General features: G+C 43.2%; 1 protein-coding gene across 1 annotated transcript in view; it reads left to right on the top strand.

The window, feature by feature from the left end:
* The window catches only part of ntsr1 (neurotensin receptor 1 (high affinity)), a gene marked incomplete at its 3' end in the record, with an annotated part of 84,636 nt that overhangs the window by 59,383 nt on the left and 8,175 nt on the right, over positions 1 to 17,078 (top strand). The window contains exon 3 of the mRNA XM_079558062.1: positions 1,105 to 1,189. Coding sequence (XP_079414188.1) covers positions 1,105 to 1,189 — 85 coding nt within the window. The remainder of the gene's footprint in view (positions 1 to 1,104; positions 1,190 to 17,078) is intronic.

The raw sequence follows: 17,078 nt of genomic DNA, 5'->3' as shown, positions 1-17,078 counted from the left end.
CGTAGCCTTGTTTTGAAGGCTGTATATGACTCCAAAGAAAGGCTCAGGGCGGCAGGTGCTGCTCCACCCCCCGCCTCAGCTGAGCGGGACTGAGGGACGGCACTTTATTTCTCTGCTTTATTAAAATCGACTATTATTCACCATAGCCCTTTTTGTTAAACTGTAGTAAAATGCAAAGAAAAATGGAGTGAAGAGATTTGACAGGGCTCATAGTAGACATTATTTCACGCAGCTGTTTAGGTTTTTTTTTTCTTCCGCATTATGTTGCTGCTCACGCACACACTTGTAAACAACTCCTCGTGTTCGGCCACGGCTCGGTTCGTTTGTGTAAGTGTGAGCGCAGGCCGTTCGGGGCATCCAGGCCTTTCCTCAAACGAGCTGGAGAGTGGCACGGTTCGGATGTCAAGTGTGAGTGCGCCCTAAATGAGAGTGAGGCCGAGGCCCAGAGTCCGAGCAGAGAAAACATGAGAGCAGCGCCCGGGACACGGTGACATGTGCAGGAGGCGAAGCGAGCCCCGGGAAAACCAGCTCTGAAGAAATGACATCTGAATAAGTTAGGACAATTAGGGACGCAATCACGCCGTACAGTCCATTGTTTCATATGTTTTCCTGACCTCATGAAACGTCTGTGAAGTCTATGAATCTTCACCTCTTCACTGAATGAGAGAGTGAATGGGTGACTGGTTCTTACTGTAAAGCGCTTTAGTGCCTCATGATGGTAGAAAAGCGCTTCATACATCACTTGAGACCATTTACTGATGATATATAATGTAATCAATATAATGGTACAGTAGGTCATGGAGAGTCATTGACCTCGAGTATTTGGAGAATTGGTCAAGTAAGTCTCGAGTCTCCCACGTCTTTATTTCTCTAAACAAATCTACAGATGAATGTTCCTTATCGTGAAGATTGTGCCACTGGTTTGTTTCCAGGTTTGTTGTTCAGATCAACGTGGAAATGTCACTTTCGCTCTGCTCCTAAACTTGGATGTGTCTGTCTCTGAATGACTCAGCGACTCGTTCTTTAGGAGAGAACACGCCGGGTTTTACCGCTGAGGAAAAGTCCTATTAATAGTTTCTCTGTGACATTTGTGTGTTTTTTCAGGGGTGGTGGTGATCGCTTTCGTGGTCTGCTGGCTGCCGTACCACGTGCGCCGCCTCATGTTCTGCTACGTGTCCGAGTGGCCCGAGTGAGTATCCGTCACCGCGGCGACGCCCAGCCGCCATTCAACAGAGGTTTATTACATACGTGCACATAAGAGGAACAATGTATTGTTTTTAAACCTTGAGCGCACTGTTAAAAGTTTGTAACATGCTGACAGATACAGTTCATTTGACATTTACAAAGGTTTCCTCATCGTTTGTCCTGAACTGGTCAGTGTGGTTGATTTGTTTGTAACGGGGAGCGATGCAGCACAAACATTACAGACGTTCAGCTTCATGCGGGTTACGGCACAAATGCTGGATGCTGGTGTGTTTCCATAGCAACAGCGTCTGTTTGTTTAGTTAAGAGTTCAGTGTTGGTTTTGCATACCCCATAACATTACAGGGTAATTACAGTGTCATTAAAGGGATCTCCCTTTTATCAGCAAACCCTTAAGGCACGGAAACGGTGTTGTGGATGGATGGATGGATGGATGGGTGGATGGATGGATGGATGGATGGATGGATGGATGGATGGATGGATGGATGGATGGATGGATGGGTGGATGGATGGATGGATGGGTGGATGGATGGGTGGATGGATGGATGGATGGATGGATGGATGGATGGATGGATGGATGGATGGGTGGATGGATGGGTGGATGGATGGATGGGTGGATGGATGGATGGATGGATGGGTGGATGGGTGGATGGATGGATGGATGGATGGATGGATGGATGGGTGGATGGATGGGTGGATGGATGGATGGATGGATGGATGGATGGGTGGATGGGTGGATGGATGGGTGGATGGATGGGTGGATGGATGGATGGATGGATGGATGGATGGATGGATGGGTGGATGGATGGGTGGATGGGTGGATGGGTGGATGGATGGATGGATGGATGGGTGGATGGGTGGATGGATGGATGGATGGATGGATGGATGGATGGATGAGTGGATGGATGGATGGATGGATAGATGAGTGGATGGATGGATGGATGGATGGATGGATGAGTGGATGGATGGATGGATGGATAGATGAGTGGATGGATGGATGGATGGATGGATGGATGGGTGGATGGATAGATGAGTGGATGGATGGATGGATGGATGGATGGATGGATGGATGGATGGATGGGTGGATAGATGGATGGGTGGGTGGGTGGATGGATGGGTGGATGGATGGATGGATGGAGTTCCACAGTTTAGGGCTGGCTCCTGCAAAAGCTTTATTTCCTTTCCTTTTTCCAACTCAAATGTCAATATGAAATCCATGACTTTTGGCGGATAAACAACAGAGAGATGCAAGTGAAGCAAGGGCTCTGCCAGTGAGGTCAGGCTCACCAAAGACCACTATCTCAGCCTTCTTCTCATTCAAATTGAGAAAATTCAGCGACATCCAGTCTTTGACTTCTTTAAGACATGTCAATAAGGAGCAGATGAGTCAGTTTCAGGTCCAAAGGCAATAGATCTGTACATCGTCTACAAAGCGGTGAAACTGAATGTTCTTTTTAAAAATTTAACCCAATGGAGCAGCATGTACAATGAAAACAGAATTGACTTTTCGCTGAGCCCCGCCCCCAAACGGTAATTGTCCAATCAGACATCCTAGCAAGAGGAGTTGAGGTTAATGTCTTAATTCCATAAAAAGTAAAAAATGAAAATAATAATCACTGGATGTAAATGTATGAACCGAGCACTTGTGAGCGAGGTCTTGGAAGTGCTTCGTAAATGACGGAGCGTTTCCTTTCAGGTGCCGTCGGCGTAAAGCGTTCCCGGATAATTGCGGCTCAGCCTTCGGAGAAACGGATATTTCAAAAGCTCAGACGTTTTCCACTTACCGTGCTTTTCTCCCTCTGGCCTGTCGTTTACCGTAATGGCTGTAATAATGGCACAGGGATGCAATGTTGCGCATTTTATTCCGCGGTGCTTTGTGGCCGGGGATCTGATCAGGAAAACACGCACGAGCCGCAGAGACAGAGTAAATCTAAAGTGTGTGATCAGGCAGACGGATGAGGCGCCGCGCCGCGTGACAGGCTGCAGACGGATCGCCTCGCCGTGCAGCCTCACCAGATTTACAGATATGTGTGGAGGTAAAGAAAGCAGACCAAACTCCCTTTACGATGCGTATTTATGATGTTTTGGAAACTTTTGCCATGACTGTATTTGTGAAGTCTCTCTCTCCTACAAACACACTCCCTCTCCCCTTCTTCACCGTCCTCATAAACGCTCTCCTCGCTCAGAGCTGCCATCCTGAGCGCCGCGGGGGGGGGCGCGTCAGAAAGACTCGTTTTGCGCTGATGCTCCGTCCCGCCGTTTCCGGAATGACTTCAGAGAAAACGGCCGATGGAGAAAATAATCAGAATAATCAGAGTCCCGCTCCGAGATGAGGCCGAGCGACGTGACGCCTCCCGCTGCAGGAAAGATGCCGTTAGGGGAGAATGTGCCTGTAACCCACGGCAACAGGCCAGGAAATAAAATCATCCAAGTTCAAATACAGGTGAAACTCAGGAAATTAGAATATCGTGAAAAAGTTCATGTATTTCTGTGTTAAACTAACTGCAAAGTGATACATGCCAAGCCTTGTTTGTTATAATTTAGATGATTTTGGCTCACAGCTTGTAAACAACCCAAATTCAAGATTACAATATTGTGTAAAGGGACTATATTGTAGCTCAAAGTGTCGCCCTTTCATCAGATGATGAATCCAAAAGACCTTAAGGCTGCGTCTGAAACCTTAAATATGTAGCTCCTATGTCCTAAATACCCCCTCCTGACCCTTAACCTTTCATGGGGTCAACTGTTAGATCTTGGTGGGGGATTGGCGCAGTGGTTTATGGGATGGCACATAGCTCCTAATCACCGGCTAGTTAGCACCAGAGGTCCCTACACTGCGTTCCAAAATATTATGCAAATTGTATTTTTGTGTCAAAAACGTAAAAAAAAAAAAAAAAACAAATGAAACTCATGGATGGTATCGTGTATCGGGGCTCTATGAATCACTGACATTAATCTCAGAGACCTGGGATGATTAGTTTTCAGGTTTAGCCCAGTTAATGGAAAAACTTCTGAAAAAGGGTGTTCCACTTTATTAAGCAGATCATCATTTTCAAGCAATATGGGAAAGAAAAAGGGTCTTTCTGCTGATGAAAAGCGTGAAATAGTTGAATGCCTTGGTCTAGGTATGAAAACCTTCGATATTTCATGAAAGATTAAGCGCAATCATCATACAGATAAGAGATTTGTGGATGATTCAGAGCACACTCGGGTTTGTGCAGATAAAGGCACAATATGGACGGTTTCTGCCAGACAAACACATCAGATTAAGAGAACAGATGCTACAAAGCAGCATACAGGTATATGAAGCTGCTGGTGCCTCTGAAGTCTCCCGAACATCAAGGTGTAGGACCCTCCAGAGGCTGCAGTTGTGCATAAACCTTCTATCCGGGCCTCCCCTAAACTGTTGAAGAACAGAAACGGCTGCAACGGGCTCAGAAATACATGAGGACTCATTTTCACACAGTCTTGTTCACTGATGAGGCCGTGTAACCCTGGATGGTCAGACGGATGGAGTAGTGGATGGTTGGTGAATGGCTACAATGTCCCAACAAGGCTGTGACGTCAGTAAGGACGGGGCGGAGTCATGTTTTGGGCCAGAATCATGAGGAGAGAGCTGGTCGGCCCCTTTAGGATCCCTGAAGGTGTGAAAATGACCTCTTTCTGACTGACCACTGTCTTCTATGCTACAAAAAGAAGAGCCATGCTTTCCCTAACAAAATCCTCTTCATGCATGACAACGCACCATGTCATACTGTAAAGAATACCTCTGCATCACTGGCTGCTATGGTCATAAAAGGAGAGAAACTCATGATGTGGACCCCCTCCTCCCCTGACCTCATCCCTGTTGAGAACCTTTGGAGCCTCAACAAAAAAAAACTTCTATGAGGGTGGAAGGCAGTTTTCATCCAAACAGCAGCTCTGGGAGGCTATTCTAACATCCTGCAAAGAAATCCAAGCAGAAACTGTCCAAAAACTCAAGTTTAATGGATTTAAGAATTTTGAAGCTGCTATCACACAAGGGCTCCTATGTTAAAATATAACTTGACCTGTTAAGATTCTTTTGATTTAAATAGCTTTTGATTTCAGTAAATATGACCTCCTAATGCTACAAATTCAACAAATGACCATTATCAGTTAATTACAAGCTTTAAAATGTATTGAAACGATGAGTTGCATAATAATTTGGAACAGTGGATTTTGAGGTTTTTACTATATTTATTTTTGAAAAAAATACTGTTATCACTGGGAGATTTTTTCAACCACATTTAAATGATCCTCCACCAGTTAAAGACTTTATTATTATTATCTTTATTATTATGCTGACTCTCATTTGAGTTGACAATTTAGAAAATCTTAGAAAAATGTCATTTGCATAATAATTTGGAACGCAGTGTATGCTAAAGTAGCTCTGAAAGTTAGCATACAGGCTACTTTCCCTAACTCCTTCCCAGTGGGGGGGTCCGCCCCCTTCACTCTGAAATGAGTACGTGCTAGTGGCAGGCCGTGATATTGCAGCCAGCAGCCCAAAAAGCCCTTTTGTCATAGACACTCATGTAAAAGGAGCAGCCTGTAAAATGGTCCACAGGGCATCTGGAGTTTCAGACTGAGGCAAATATATTTCTTTAAAATTACTATTTTTAGGACATGGACTTTTTTTCTTCGTAAAAAAATTGTAAAGCATCAAAAATACATTTTTAAAAGTGTTCTAATGACGTGACGTCACCAGGGCCGCAGACGTGCGCGAGCGTGTGCGTGACGACTCATGAACGAGCAGATTTCTCCCTCGTGTGATTTAGCGGCTGAAGGCTGAGCAAAACAAATGAACGGACTGGACTAAAAACAAGGATAAACGCGAAATAACGAACATCTCAAGTAAGTTTAGCCAAAAACTAAATACGAAATGTATGATGAATATAGCATGTGTTTATAGCATTCCATTATGGTTAATAAGAAACAACTAGTCTACATGTTATTAAACTCATTTCTGAAAATTAAATAATGGCACTAATAACCTGTAACTGTTTTATTAATTAAAAAAATACTAGCAGCATTTAATGTACTTATGTACTTACACCATTATTTGTGTAAGTAGAATGAAACACAAAAAAATGCATGATTTCTGCATCTGTCCTGGATCCAGTACAGTACAGTACAGTACAGATAAATGCTATGTAAAAAACAATTTATCACATTTTACCAATGAAAATGTAATATAAAACACTTTTGCAGTGCTCATTCTTTGTATTTCAGCCAAACAATTCTAGTTGTGATGTTATACTAGCAAATACAGTGAAGTAACAACTCGATTTTTATCAATTCTATCACAATATCAAGACTTCCAGCACTTACGAAACTTCCCAGAAAAGTGACCGAGCGGAAGTTCATGAGCGCGGCTACGTACGTCCGAAGGGCCGCTAAGCGCCCGGTTGTTCAAAGAGCGGGCTAAACTAGCTTTTTAAGCCCCGCACTGACAAACTAACCCCCAAAGTCATCGTAGCATGGTAGCTTATTCGCCTGAAATGGCCTTAAAAAAACATGTTGTGTTTAAAGAACGATGATATTAAGAGATTTGACTTTTTGCGTAATGGCGTCCGCTCCGCTCTGAAGCTTCGTCGGCAGCCGTGCGCGCTCACGCTGCTTTCACCCACTTGGGCCGTAGGGAGCATAGATACAGGTGACGCGTCATACGGGTACTTTGGGCCGCAATGGCGGACGAAACTGGTTTCATGCGCCACTGAGCACCCCTATGTAAAGAGATAGGAGCTGGGACAGCATGCCTTATCCAGTTTATAATAGATCCATGCTCCTTCCTGACAGCTCGATTCCAACGCTTCTTATACTGGCGGACGCTGACGCACATCCAGTTTGGTGTAAGACCTCTTACCAATTTAAGGGTTTCATATTCAGCCTCAAAGCACACACTCCTCACACGCACAAAGACCAGACAGGTACGCATCAACTCGTCTAAGCTCAAGTAAGAAGAGATCTCAGCCTGTTTAACCGAGTGCAGTTTCTCCAGTTCAGTTTTAGCCAAATCTAAAAACTTCTCGACTAGAGAGCAACAGACTCGACCAGAGGTTCAGCTTCCATTCCAAAATCTTAAAACCTCGATCATCTCCATGTTTGTGTTAGTTGTGTAACCCACATGAAACAATGGGCTACTAGACCAGTACATGTTGTCTAAGCTGCAATTGCACTAGTTGTCCACTAGAGTGTGCCACAGCGCCTCAAATAACTTAAGCCTCACCCATGCGGTTATTGTCACTTCACTCGAAGCAGCTCCTCGTGTGTCTGATCGAACGGAGCGAGTAAGTACTAAAAATAGCAACTAAATATGATTATTATGATTCTAATTACTTATACTGTACTGTAAACAGGCTAAAGGTACAAGTCTGTGTGCTGCAGAAGTGACTCCTTTGAAAAATCTATGAAGAAAACCCCGGTGAGTGCTCATGTTTAGCTTGAGGCTAATGTGTACTCAGTCAGATAAATTGAGAACACTGAAACCAGATATTTCGTATAAAAAACCAGTCGGGTGTTTTATGATATAAGCCCAATGTTTTACCTGCTTTGGTACACATGTATCATTGCAATTCATCGGAATGTAATAGAAAATGCTAAGCGGCTAATGCTAGTTGTTGTTGCTAATGGCTATCGTGGTCATGGTTTTCTTGGCCAGTTTTAGCACTACATTGCAAAAGCACATGCTCTTAGTGGAGCGAAATGTTGTATTTGATATAAATACTGCATATTTGAAATCACAATACATTATTTTGGTTAAGAATGGCAAACATTGTACAACTTTGATTTAAAAGGTCAGTTCATTAGTTTTGATAAATACATTAAAAATACAAGTTAAAAGGATATGATAAATAAGCAATGCTGATAATTTGAATGTTTTATTTAAAAAGAAGTTCATGTGTTTAAATGTAATTTCATCATTGTTATGTGTTACTACTAAAAATGTGGTAATTCTTTATTGGCTGACTAAGCTAAAATCTAGAGAAATTGTTCATTTAATGCAGTTGTCCTTAGCAATTGTGTAATGACTTTTATTGGAGAACATCGAATGAGGTCTCGTAGGGAAAAGAACTGCAATTAATTTACTTTCTGCACTTTGTGTAGACTGGTTTGATAGTGAGCCCTGAAAAGTGATGGCGAGCCCAGCCCATGATCCATGCAGGCGAGTGTGATGGTGTGGCCAGCCAGACGCATTCCGCTGCAGAAGAACCGAGACTGGACCCTATCCATTGGATTGAGATAAGACTGAAACATTGGTCACAACACTACCCGGGTAGCAACGTTGCAACCAAACCTTAGAACCAAACAAACTGAACTTTACATCTTTTTTGGGGGAAAGAGCTCTATTTTCTTTTCTTTGTTTTATTTTATTGTATACACATTGTATCTGTTAATGTGGTTGCCATACTGGTTGAGCAATAAACCACAGGTTGTTCATCTTTTCTTAAATCTTGGCAAATCATTCCAATCTCTCTCTTGGACGTACCTAGCAGATGTTAGTGCTTCTCATACTGGTCCACTCTAAGGGCGCTACAGTTGTAAATGCAGACTAATCGGGTTCTGTCCTGTTTCTTAGGTGGGTCTTTTCAGTCCTCGCTGTCGGCCTCGGGCGAAAGGGAAGGTGGAGAAAAGAGAACTGGCCTTAGATGTTAAGGAGAAAGTAAATCTCTGTGTGACAAATCCATGTTTTCACCTGCAGCGGTTTTCTCATGAGGCGTTTCTGTGGGTCCTTTTAGAGAAGTGGGTCGTCAGTTCCAGTGATTAGTTCCAGATATTGTTGAGCTCTGGTTCAGAGCTGATGAAGGAGGTTCTTATCGTCCCCGCGGGTCAGATTAGACTCTGACGGAGGGAGAGCTTTCACGCTTCTATCCCAGGATCCTCATCCTCCGCGCTCAGAGGCTTCATCGCCTTCGCTCGTCTCCGTCTTATCGTCAGAGCGATCGAGCTCTCGGAGGCTGCAGAGCCGTGATACAGCAGACTGCACTTACTGTACTTTACCTTAGAGCGGTGGTTCCTCAGGAAAAACGTTAAACCAGTTCTCAGCCTCCACAACAGATGTGTCTTTAATGCTAAATAAAGGCTTTGATTGTCATTTAAAAGCGCCGTGACTTGCTCCACATCGTTCATTCATATCGTGTGGTAACATTCACTGCCCGACATGTGGGCCTTCAGTCGAAACACTGCAGGTAAAAAACAGACGTTACTTTAAGGTTTTTTCTATATTAAGCTCGAGCATGATGGTACAGTGCAGGATTTTAGTAGCCTGGTGAGACCAGAATGATTCCCCTCTATATTTCTTCATACAGAGGGGGATCAGTCTGGAACCCCCGCCCTCGTTGGCGGCATCAGAAAGATCAAAACGAATCCGTGCAATCAGATTTGTTTATTTACGTCATGTGTTGTTCAGTCCCAAGTCCCTCGATAACAATCTACGAATGGTGACGAGAGAGTAGATTTGTGATTCATTATCCTGTGCGAACATTAACACAAAATTGCTATAAACACCCAGAGCCGGTTTTTCCTATAGATAGATTTCCATTGACGTCACACTCCCGCACACTTCCATACGGCGCCATCTTGTGTGTCAAGATTCTAATTGTTTGTGTTACGGATCATTGATAACATGGTGAAGAAATAGTGCTCACACCTGTGTTGTTTGGGGCTGATCCCGACACGACGAAGAGAAAACTCAAGTCTCAAAATCCCAAAAGTAATTCATCACTAAGGAACAGAAACAGAAAAACCTTCGTACGAGAGATTTAAACTATGGCCGCCTACCGCCCGCCCGGGTGTCGGGTCTGACTTGTGTCTGAGTCTCATGTCTTGCTGATGTTCCCTGGTTTTGCCAGGGTCTGTCAGCTTTCATCTGACAGATAAATGAGAAAAAGTGGCATCAAACAGATTTGACAACAGGGCTAAGCTGGTAGCATGAAATAAAGCAAGTCTACGATGAGCTCATAGTAGATTGTATTATTTCATGCTGCTGCCAAACAAAACCAGGTACAGTTAGCAGGCTAGATTCTTTAAAGTGGAACCATGAGGGTATTTTTTCACACCATTTCATTTTGTGGATATAATATTTTGTTAGTATTATAATTACATTTATTATAAATGTTTAATCTGAAGCGAAGGTGGTATTATCAAAGGTCAGTAAAATATGATTTTTTGTCAATGAAATACTCTTACCAATTATTCTTGTGAGGTAGTTCTGTACATCAAAAAGCACAGGCCGTCCCCGTAAAGCAGGGTTCACCAGGGCTACTTTAAGAGCATTAAGTTGTTCGAGGGCTACTAGTTAAAAACAAATCCTAAAGACTTAAACGTACACTGTTCACTTATAGGATATTGACCCCATATTATATTAAAATAGCTTTATTTTAAACTCATACTGAGTCACAAGAACCGAAATAACTGTAATTTTAAGAATTAGATTCAAGAAAATGAAGTGTTTTACACTTTAGAAAAAGTCCCAAGGGCTACTGGACATGCCCCAAAGGGCCCCTGGGTGCCCGCGGGCACCACGTTGGTGACCCCTGCCGTAAAGTGAGACCCGGTGAGAGTGAGAGGCGGCCGGGGAAGAGCGCGAGTCTCCCGCTGTTACTCTCTTGGTTTGTCAGGAGGTAAATGCAGCACAGATTGGCACTGATACATGTTATAAATACAGCCATTGTTTTAACCGCTCACATAACGGCTGTTTGTTTGGTTAATGGACAAGTTTAAGTGCACCCTACGTCTTTTATTGTTAGGATTACCGTGCATGTGTACATTACATCATATTTGCCACATATAACCACAAAACAGAGCAGTCTGCTGAAGTGGATGAGCAGGAGAGACCGACCGCCTTCCCCCTGTCAGCTCTAAGGCATGAGAGCTTCTCCGCTCGTGTCCCCGCTCTGCTGTCTGTCTCCCGGGGCTCGTTTCGCCTCCTGCACATGTCACCGTGTCCCGGGCGTTGCGCTCATGTTTTCTCTACGCGGACTCGGGGCATCGGCCACACACTTATTTAACTCTTCTTATTGTCTCTAGTGGAGAATCAGGACAGTCGTTTGGCGAAGGAGAGTAAAGCCATGGTCTTAAAGGGGAGTTGAATCCATCTCATGAGTGCGGTTGCATATAGTAACTCTGGTTCTCTGAATGTGCACAGTCTAAAGCGAATTGGGCAACTCACAGGCTAATTCTCAGTGGTCAGACAGAAATAACCGTCAGGTGCAAATTTCAGTTTTAAATCAGCGGTTCCCAAACTGTGGGTCAGGGACCAGCAGTGACAGAATGGGTTCATTTCCCATTTCACATTTTAAAAAGTTGAGAAATAGACTAGTAGTCCTAAATCCCAGTCTGACAGTGGCTTAGTGGTTAGTGGTTCTCACACAGAGGGGCGGGGCCTGAATTGAGGTCATTATGTTCCCCTTCTGCCCTGCACTAATGCACAGTGGTCCTGTTTTTACCGTAAATGGATTCGCTCTTCGTCGAAGAGCCATGAGATGTGTACTGTAGGGCCCTCGTGTGGATTTTTGCTTGGGGTAGCACCAGCTCTGTAACGCCACAACAGCAGCAGATGCCCTTCACTGATTGGGTGACTCTGCTTCCTGTTTGCTTGCATATGTACCAGACTCACTCGCTGCTACAGCGGTGAGTCAGGACAGGATTTTACAGATGTACAGTTGTGTTGAACTGGTCTGGGCTCATTCGACACATTCGGACATGTCTGGAGCAAGTAGGGGGAGGAAAATCCATATTTTTTACATTTACACTTATCTAGTTCCTTTAAGGTGAACGCTTCGACCCAGATCTCGATTGTGAAAAGAGATGGATCTTTTTCCCCAGAACTCCCCCGAAGAAGAACACAAGAATCAGCCCTACAGCAGAGCCACACAAGTGAGAGCTTTCTGCTCTAAAGTCAAAGCTAAAGGTTTGATCTTTCAGACAGTCAAAGCCTAAATATCAGTCCCTTTTAGTCATTTTAAACGATATGAATGAAAAAAGTGCCTTTTATCGATGGCATGTTAGAGTGAGTTTTCTGTCTGGAGTTATTAAAGATTTATATAAAAAAAGAGCCAGTCTTATGAACGGCTCTCAGAAAAGAGCCGTAAATCCCATCCCTACTTTGAACCCAAAACTAAGCCAGATCCAAAATCTTTCTGAGCAAAACTAATATGTCACAAAATAAAACCACACATTTAAACCAAGGTGAACCTTTTCATCAGCGTGCAGCGGAACCACCTGATATGTTCATTACAAACAATGGAAGAGGAAGCCATTAGACTAAAATGTTCAATTCCAAAGTCATTCTTATCTTTCCTAGCATGTGTAGCATCCAAATGGTGGGGGGGTGGGGGGGCTCCTCGTTTTAATTCCCGTGCAGCAGCTTTGACGCGCCGTCGGTTTGGACTGAGCCGTGACTTCAGAGATTAAGATCGGACAGATTTAGTTCTTGGCGACGATTTCACTTTTCAAATCTCCTTGAACTCAGCCCTTTGGAACGACTCATTCTGTCATGTGGAAAAGTCTAAATGTTTGGCAGAACGGCTCTCACGAAACAGGTTTCTCATTATTCACTCACTCCACATTCGGAGGAGGAAAAGCTGTGCTTGGTTCTGCCTGAGAGGAGACTGGAATATGAGCTGCTGAAACACCTGGAGAAGTCAGTCTGTCAGTAACACCAGGATCAAGATCACTACAATCGACTTCAACAGGACCAAATGAAATCAGAATCAGACGAGACATTACACTAAAGAAAAAACCTAAATAAACACCCAACTAAAACCCGACAACAAAAACAAGGAAGAAGCTTAGATGAGTTTTGTAGGTCTTTCAAACGAGGCGTTACACTGGCCTATACATGCCTTTCAGTCATGTGACCTTTGTTGTTTTGTATGCATTTTGAATACCAAAGTAGAATTATGCAGTACTACAACATGTAACAATATCTCTACTCAGGATGAAAAAGAAAGACAACTGGCATTTAATGTACTCGTAATCACTGCTCATGAAGAAAACCACAAACATCTAGCCTTGGATACAACATGTGACAGAGGTCAGAGGTCAGAGCTGTTACTGTAGTATTTCCTGAGTGTTCATAGATGTGAGCCACACATGTGTTTATCGGGTCGAAGCCACTGACAGTTGATTGATGAAAGTTGCTAACCGGTAGCATGCTAACGACTTGAGCAGCTTAAACACTGACTCAGAGACTCTGTTGACATAACAAACTGTAAAAATCACGGAGAAAAGTTTTCGGTTTCTCTTTGATGGATTAATTTAGTCTTTAATTTCATTTAATTATTTTTTTTATTATAGTTTAGTCTCAGAGTAACTCCTATACTCCGCAACTTATGCGCAGCTAAAGTGAGTTTCTGATCAGTAAAATATATTTGACTTGTTATATGCCCAGCGCCTCAGACTGAAGGACTTTCACATCTGCTCCGCCTCCTCTCGCTCTCCTGCTCTTGCTTTTCTCTGCTACTGGATCTTTATTTGGCAATATAGGCTTCATCTGACAGATAAACGCTGCGTGTGCGTGTAGACACTTCTTTCCCCCGTGATCCGGTGACGTTAGTGTGAGGGGCTGGTGCTTTTTAACTTTAGGAGTCACAGTTCTGTTGAACCAGAACCGAAGCTCAATGTCGATGTGTGACATAAACAGACATTGGTCCTTTGGTCTGTTCTCCTCGGATTCTCATTCATGGCTCTATTTCATCAGATTTGGGTGGAGTCGGAGCGGTTAGCTCCGCCCACTTTCCACAGCTGAGCGGAGGAGACGAGAGGGGATAAGATGGAGTCACAGTGTCAGATAGAGCAGGGACCAAAGCCACCCATGGGATAAACATTTAAAGGAATATAAAAAAAGAAAGTATACAAATGTTGCACCTAAAGATGGGATGCTAGCCGATTTAAAGGTAAACCATGGTATCAAATGCTACGGTATCACTACCGTGAGGATTCCCTGTCTGACAGTATTAGAAATGCTTGTTTTATATGGTACCCTGGTATTCCTGCAAAAAAAAGTTGAACCCGCACACAACGTTCTGTTTTTTGTAGATGATTTGACTATTTAAACAGATATTTTAAGTCTTTCCTCATGCCCCAGAGTCTCTTTGGTTAAAACAGGTGTAAAATAAAGGAAAGTTTAATTTATATGTAAAAATCTAGGCATTTTACCCCACAACAATCACAAAAAATGCCTGCGAAATCCTAAAGTGCAGATGTTGTTAAAGTTTAGTCTCTTTCTCTGCACATGCGCCCTGTGTATATTTCTCCCGTCTGTAGCCGCTGCTGTCTCCCACAAAGGAAATGACCATATTTGTATTACAGTGTCATCTCGGTCACAGCCTTTCCTGCTACACGTGGATACCAAACATGTCAGTAGTTTTGAATGAGTAGGCGTGAGAAAGACCAGGGAGCGACACAGCCATGTTGGAGTCACTTCCTGGAAAAATCTCAGACTCGACGCCACTAAACGCCAGAGAATAAACATCTCACTTAACTCTAAACAATAAACTTGAGATTCAAAGTGAGTGTTTTCTGAACGCAGAGGCCCAGTTTCGCCGCGTGACCCGACCCTCGGCCTTTAGATCTGAGCGCGGGTGAATCACACTGGATCGATGCTCGGCCCGGAGTTGGTCTTTGCTCTTGTCAAAGTGGATCAAACCGCGCTCCGTGACACGAGGAGGACAAGACTCCGGCGAGGACAAGACTCCGGCGAGGACAAGACTCCGGCGAGGACAGGACTCCTTCAAGACGAGACACAGTTTAACATCACGTCCTTTAAAGGAATAGGCCACCATTTTTACATACTGAGATATGTTCTTACCTTAGCTTTGACGAGTTCTTTAGGACCTGTCTGGTCTTCCTCCGTGCCTTCAATCACGTAAACACAGCGCAGACGGCGTTAGCATTTAGCCAAGCTCTTCCACGTTTTCCCTATTTAAATATGGTTACGTGAAGTGTTACACTACAAAGTATAATTACACAAAATTAAACAATGTGGATTTTCTAAGCGGATAAAAGGGGGAACTATATTGTAAGGCGTAATAATACCAGGAGTAGTTTGGCATCCGCACAGTAAAGTGAAGATTACTGCGCAGTAAAGTGAAGATCTTGACCTGTTAAGGTAAGAACATCTCAGTATGTAAAAACGGTGGCCTATTCCTTTAAGGCGAGACACTGCAGGTGAATAGGGAAAAAAATTAAATTTACAGACATCAATTTGAAACTTTTGCTGTCGATCACTGGCATACATATGAGAAAAAAATACATTGCAAGTTTTCTGTCATTTTATCTTTTCATATAAGAACAAGGTGTTTTATGCCAAAAAATGCCCCAAATATCCCATCTTTTCGGTGACGAAATCTGAAAAATGGATAGAGCTACATTCAAATTTATGGTTTCATTTTATTGATAAATGAGTTACCATGACTTTTTCAGAGGAGATTTAGGATATCTTGTTTAGTTTTAAAATAAGCTGTTTTTTTAGGGGGAAAATTAGTAAAAATCAAATTTTCGCCTCATTTTTGACATTCAAAACTCAATAAATGGGGCTAAGGATTAGAAAATAAAAAATCCCTCTGAAAAAATCTTCCAAGTATTGTTCAGTCCAAGGCTGGAAAATTTGAAGTCTTTAGGTCCTACTGACGTGGACATAGTGTCGCCACAATGACAGAAAAATGTGTTTTGAGACAATTGCATTGTCCCATATAAGTCTATGGGGGAACATTGAATCAGCGCAATATTTAAACATGTTATTGTGAAGATTAGGCATATTTTCTGTTTCCGTGTGAAAGCTTGTATGTTCAGAGACCAATTTGGCCCAAAACCTGAAAACTATTTTTTTTTAGTTTTGCCTAGTTCAAAAGCGTCTTCAGGTGGTTCTCAGGATCTATCACTGGCTTTAACTAAAGTTATATTTCCAGGCGTCCAGAGCAGTGAAAGACAGATCGGTTTGTGCTTCATCTGCCTCCATTACTGAGCACACTTTCACTCTTTTATCGTGTTTTCCTTTGACTCGATGTGGAAGTGTTTTTGGCGTGTGGCTCCGCGGTGCTGACAGGTGCCTGGTCCATGTCCCTGGTCCATGTCGCTGTCATTTGGGAAACACTGATTAAAGTCTTCGCACTTCCACGTTTCTCATTATAAAAGCGCTGCCAACGATCGGAACAGACTGTCACGCCAGAGCCAGAGTCTGTCAGACATAGATTCATTTTCAAATGAAACATTCTGATGAGTGAAAAAACTCAAACTGCAATTGGTTTGATTTTCCAACAGAGAGTTTTTTTCCGTGTCAGACTGCAGTACAATAAAGCGTCAGAGGTGGGCACTACACCTGTCTCATCGGGACGCAGCGCTGGGTCCAGTCATGTGTCAGTCTGCAGTTCTTACTTTCTGTGGACTGCAGTTTAGAGCCGGTGCATTTCCTTTGTTTCCAAACCGGGATTTGGCCCCAATGCCTGATACTTTTCCTAAACCTTTACTACATTTTTTGCTTATCCAGAACCATTAAAAGTTGAAGATAGTTTTCATTTATTCCATGAAACACAATTGAATCTTCCGCCTGGTGCAACAGCAGCCTTGATCCAGACGAGGCTGGTATCTTGCAGCCAATGGCCTGAGGGAGTCGCTTATAAAAATAAAGAGGCGACTGAGGCGGTGCCATGCCATTAGTCCAATGTCTCAATATTCTGAACATTTATCATTGAGCAGAGGTGCCATTACTCCAAACTCTCCCTAACCCAGTTGTGTTGTGGATTAGAGAGTCTTATACTGTTTCTTATGAATAACGTGATGAATTAAACTTTAGGATTCAGAAACATAGCTCAACTTTGAAAAGCTTCATCCCTACAATTAAAGGTGTGCAA

This window comes from Gobius niger (genome assembly GCF_951799975.1).
Source record: "Gobius niger genome assembly, chromosome: 6".
NCBI lineage: Eukaryota > Metazoa > Chordata > Actinopteri > Gobiiformes > Gobiidae > Gobius > Gobius niger.
The sequence above is the reverse complement of the archived record's forward strand: the minus strand, read 5'-3'. Positions and strand labels throughout refer to the sequence as shown.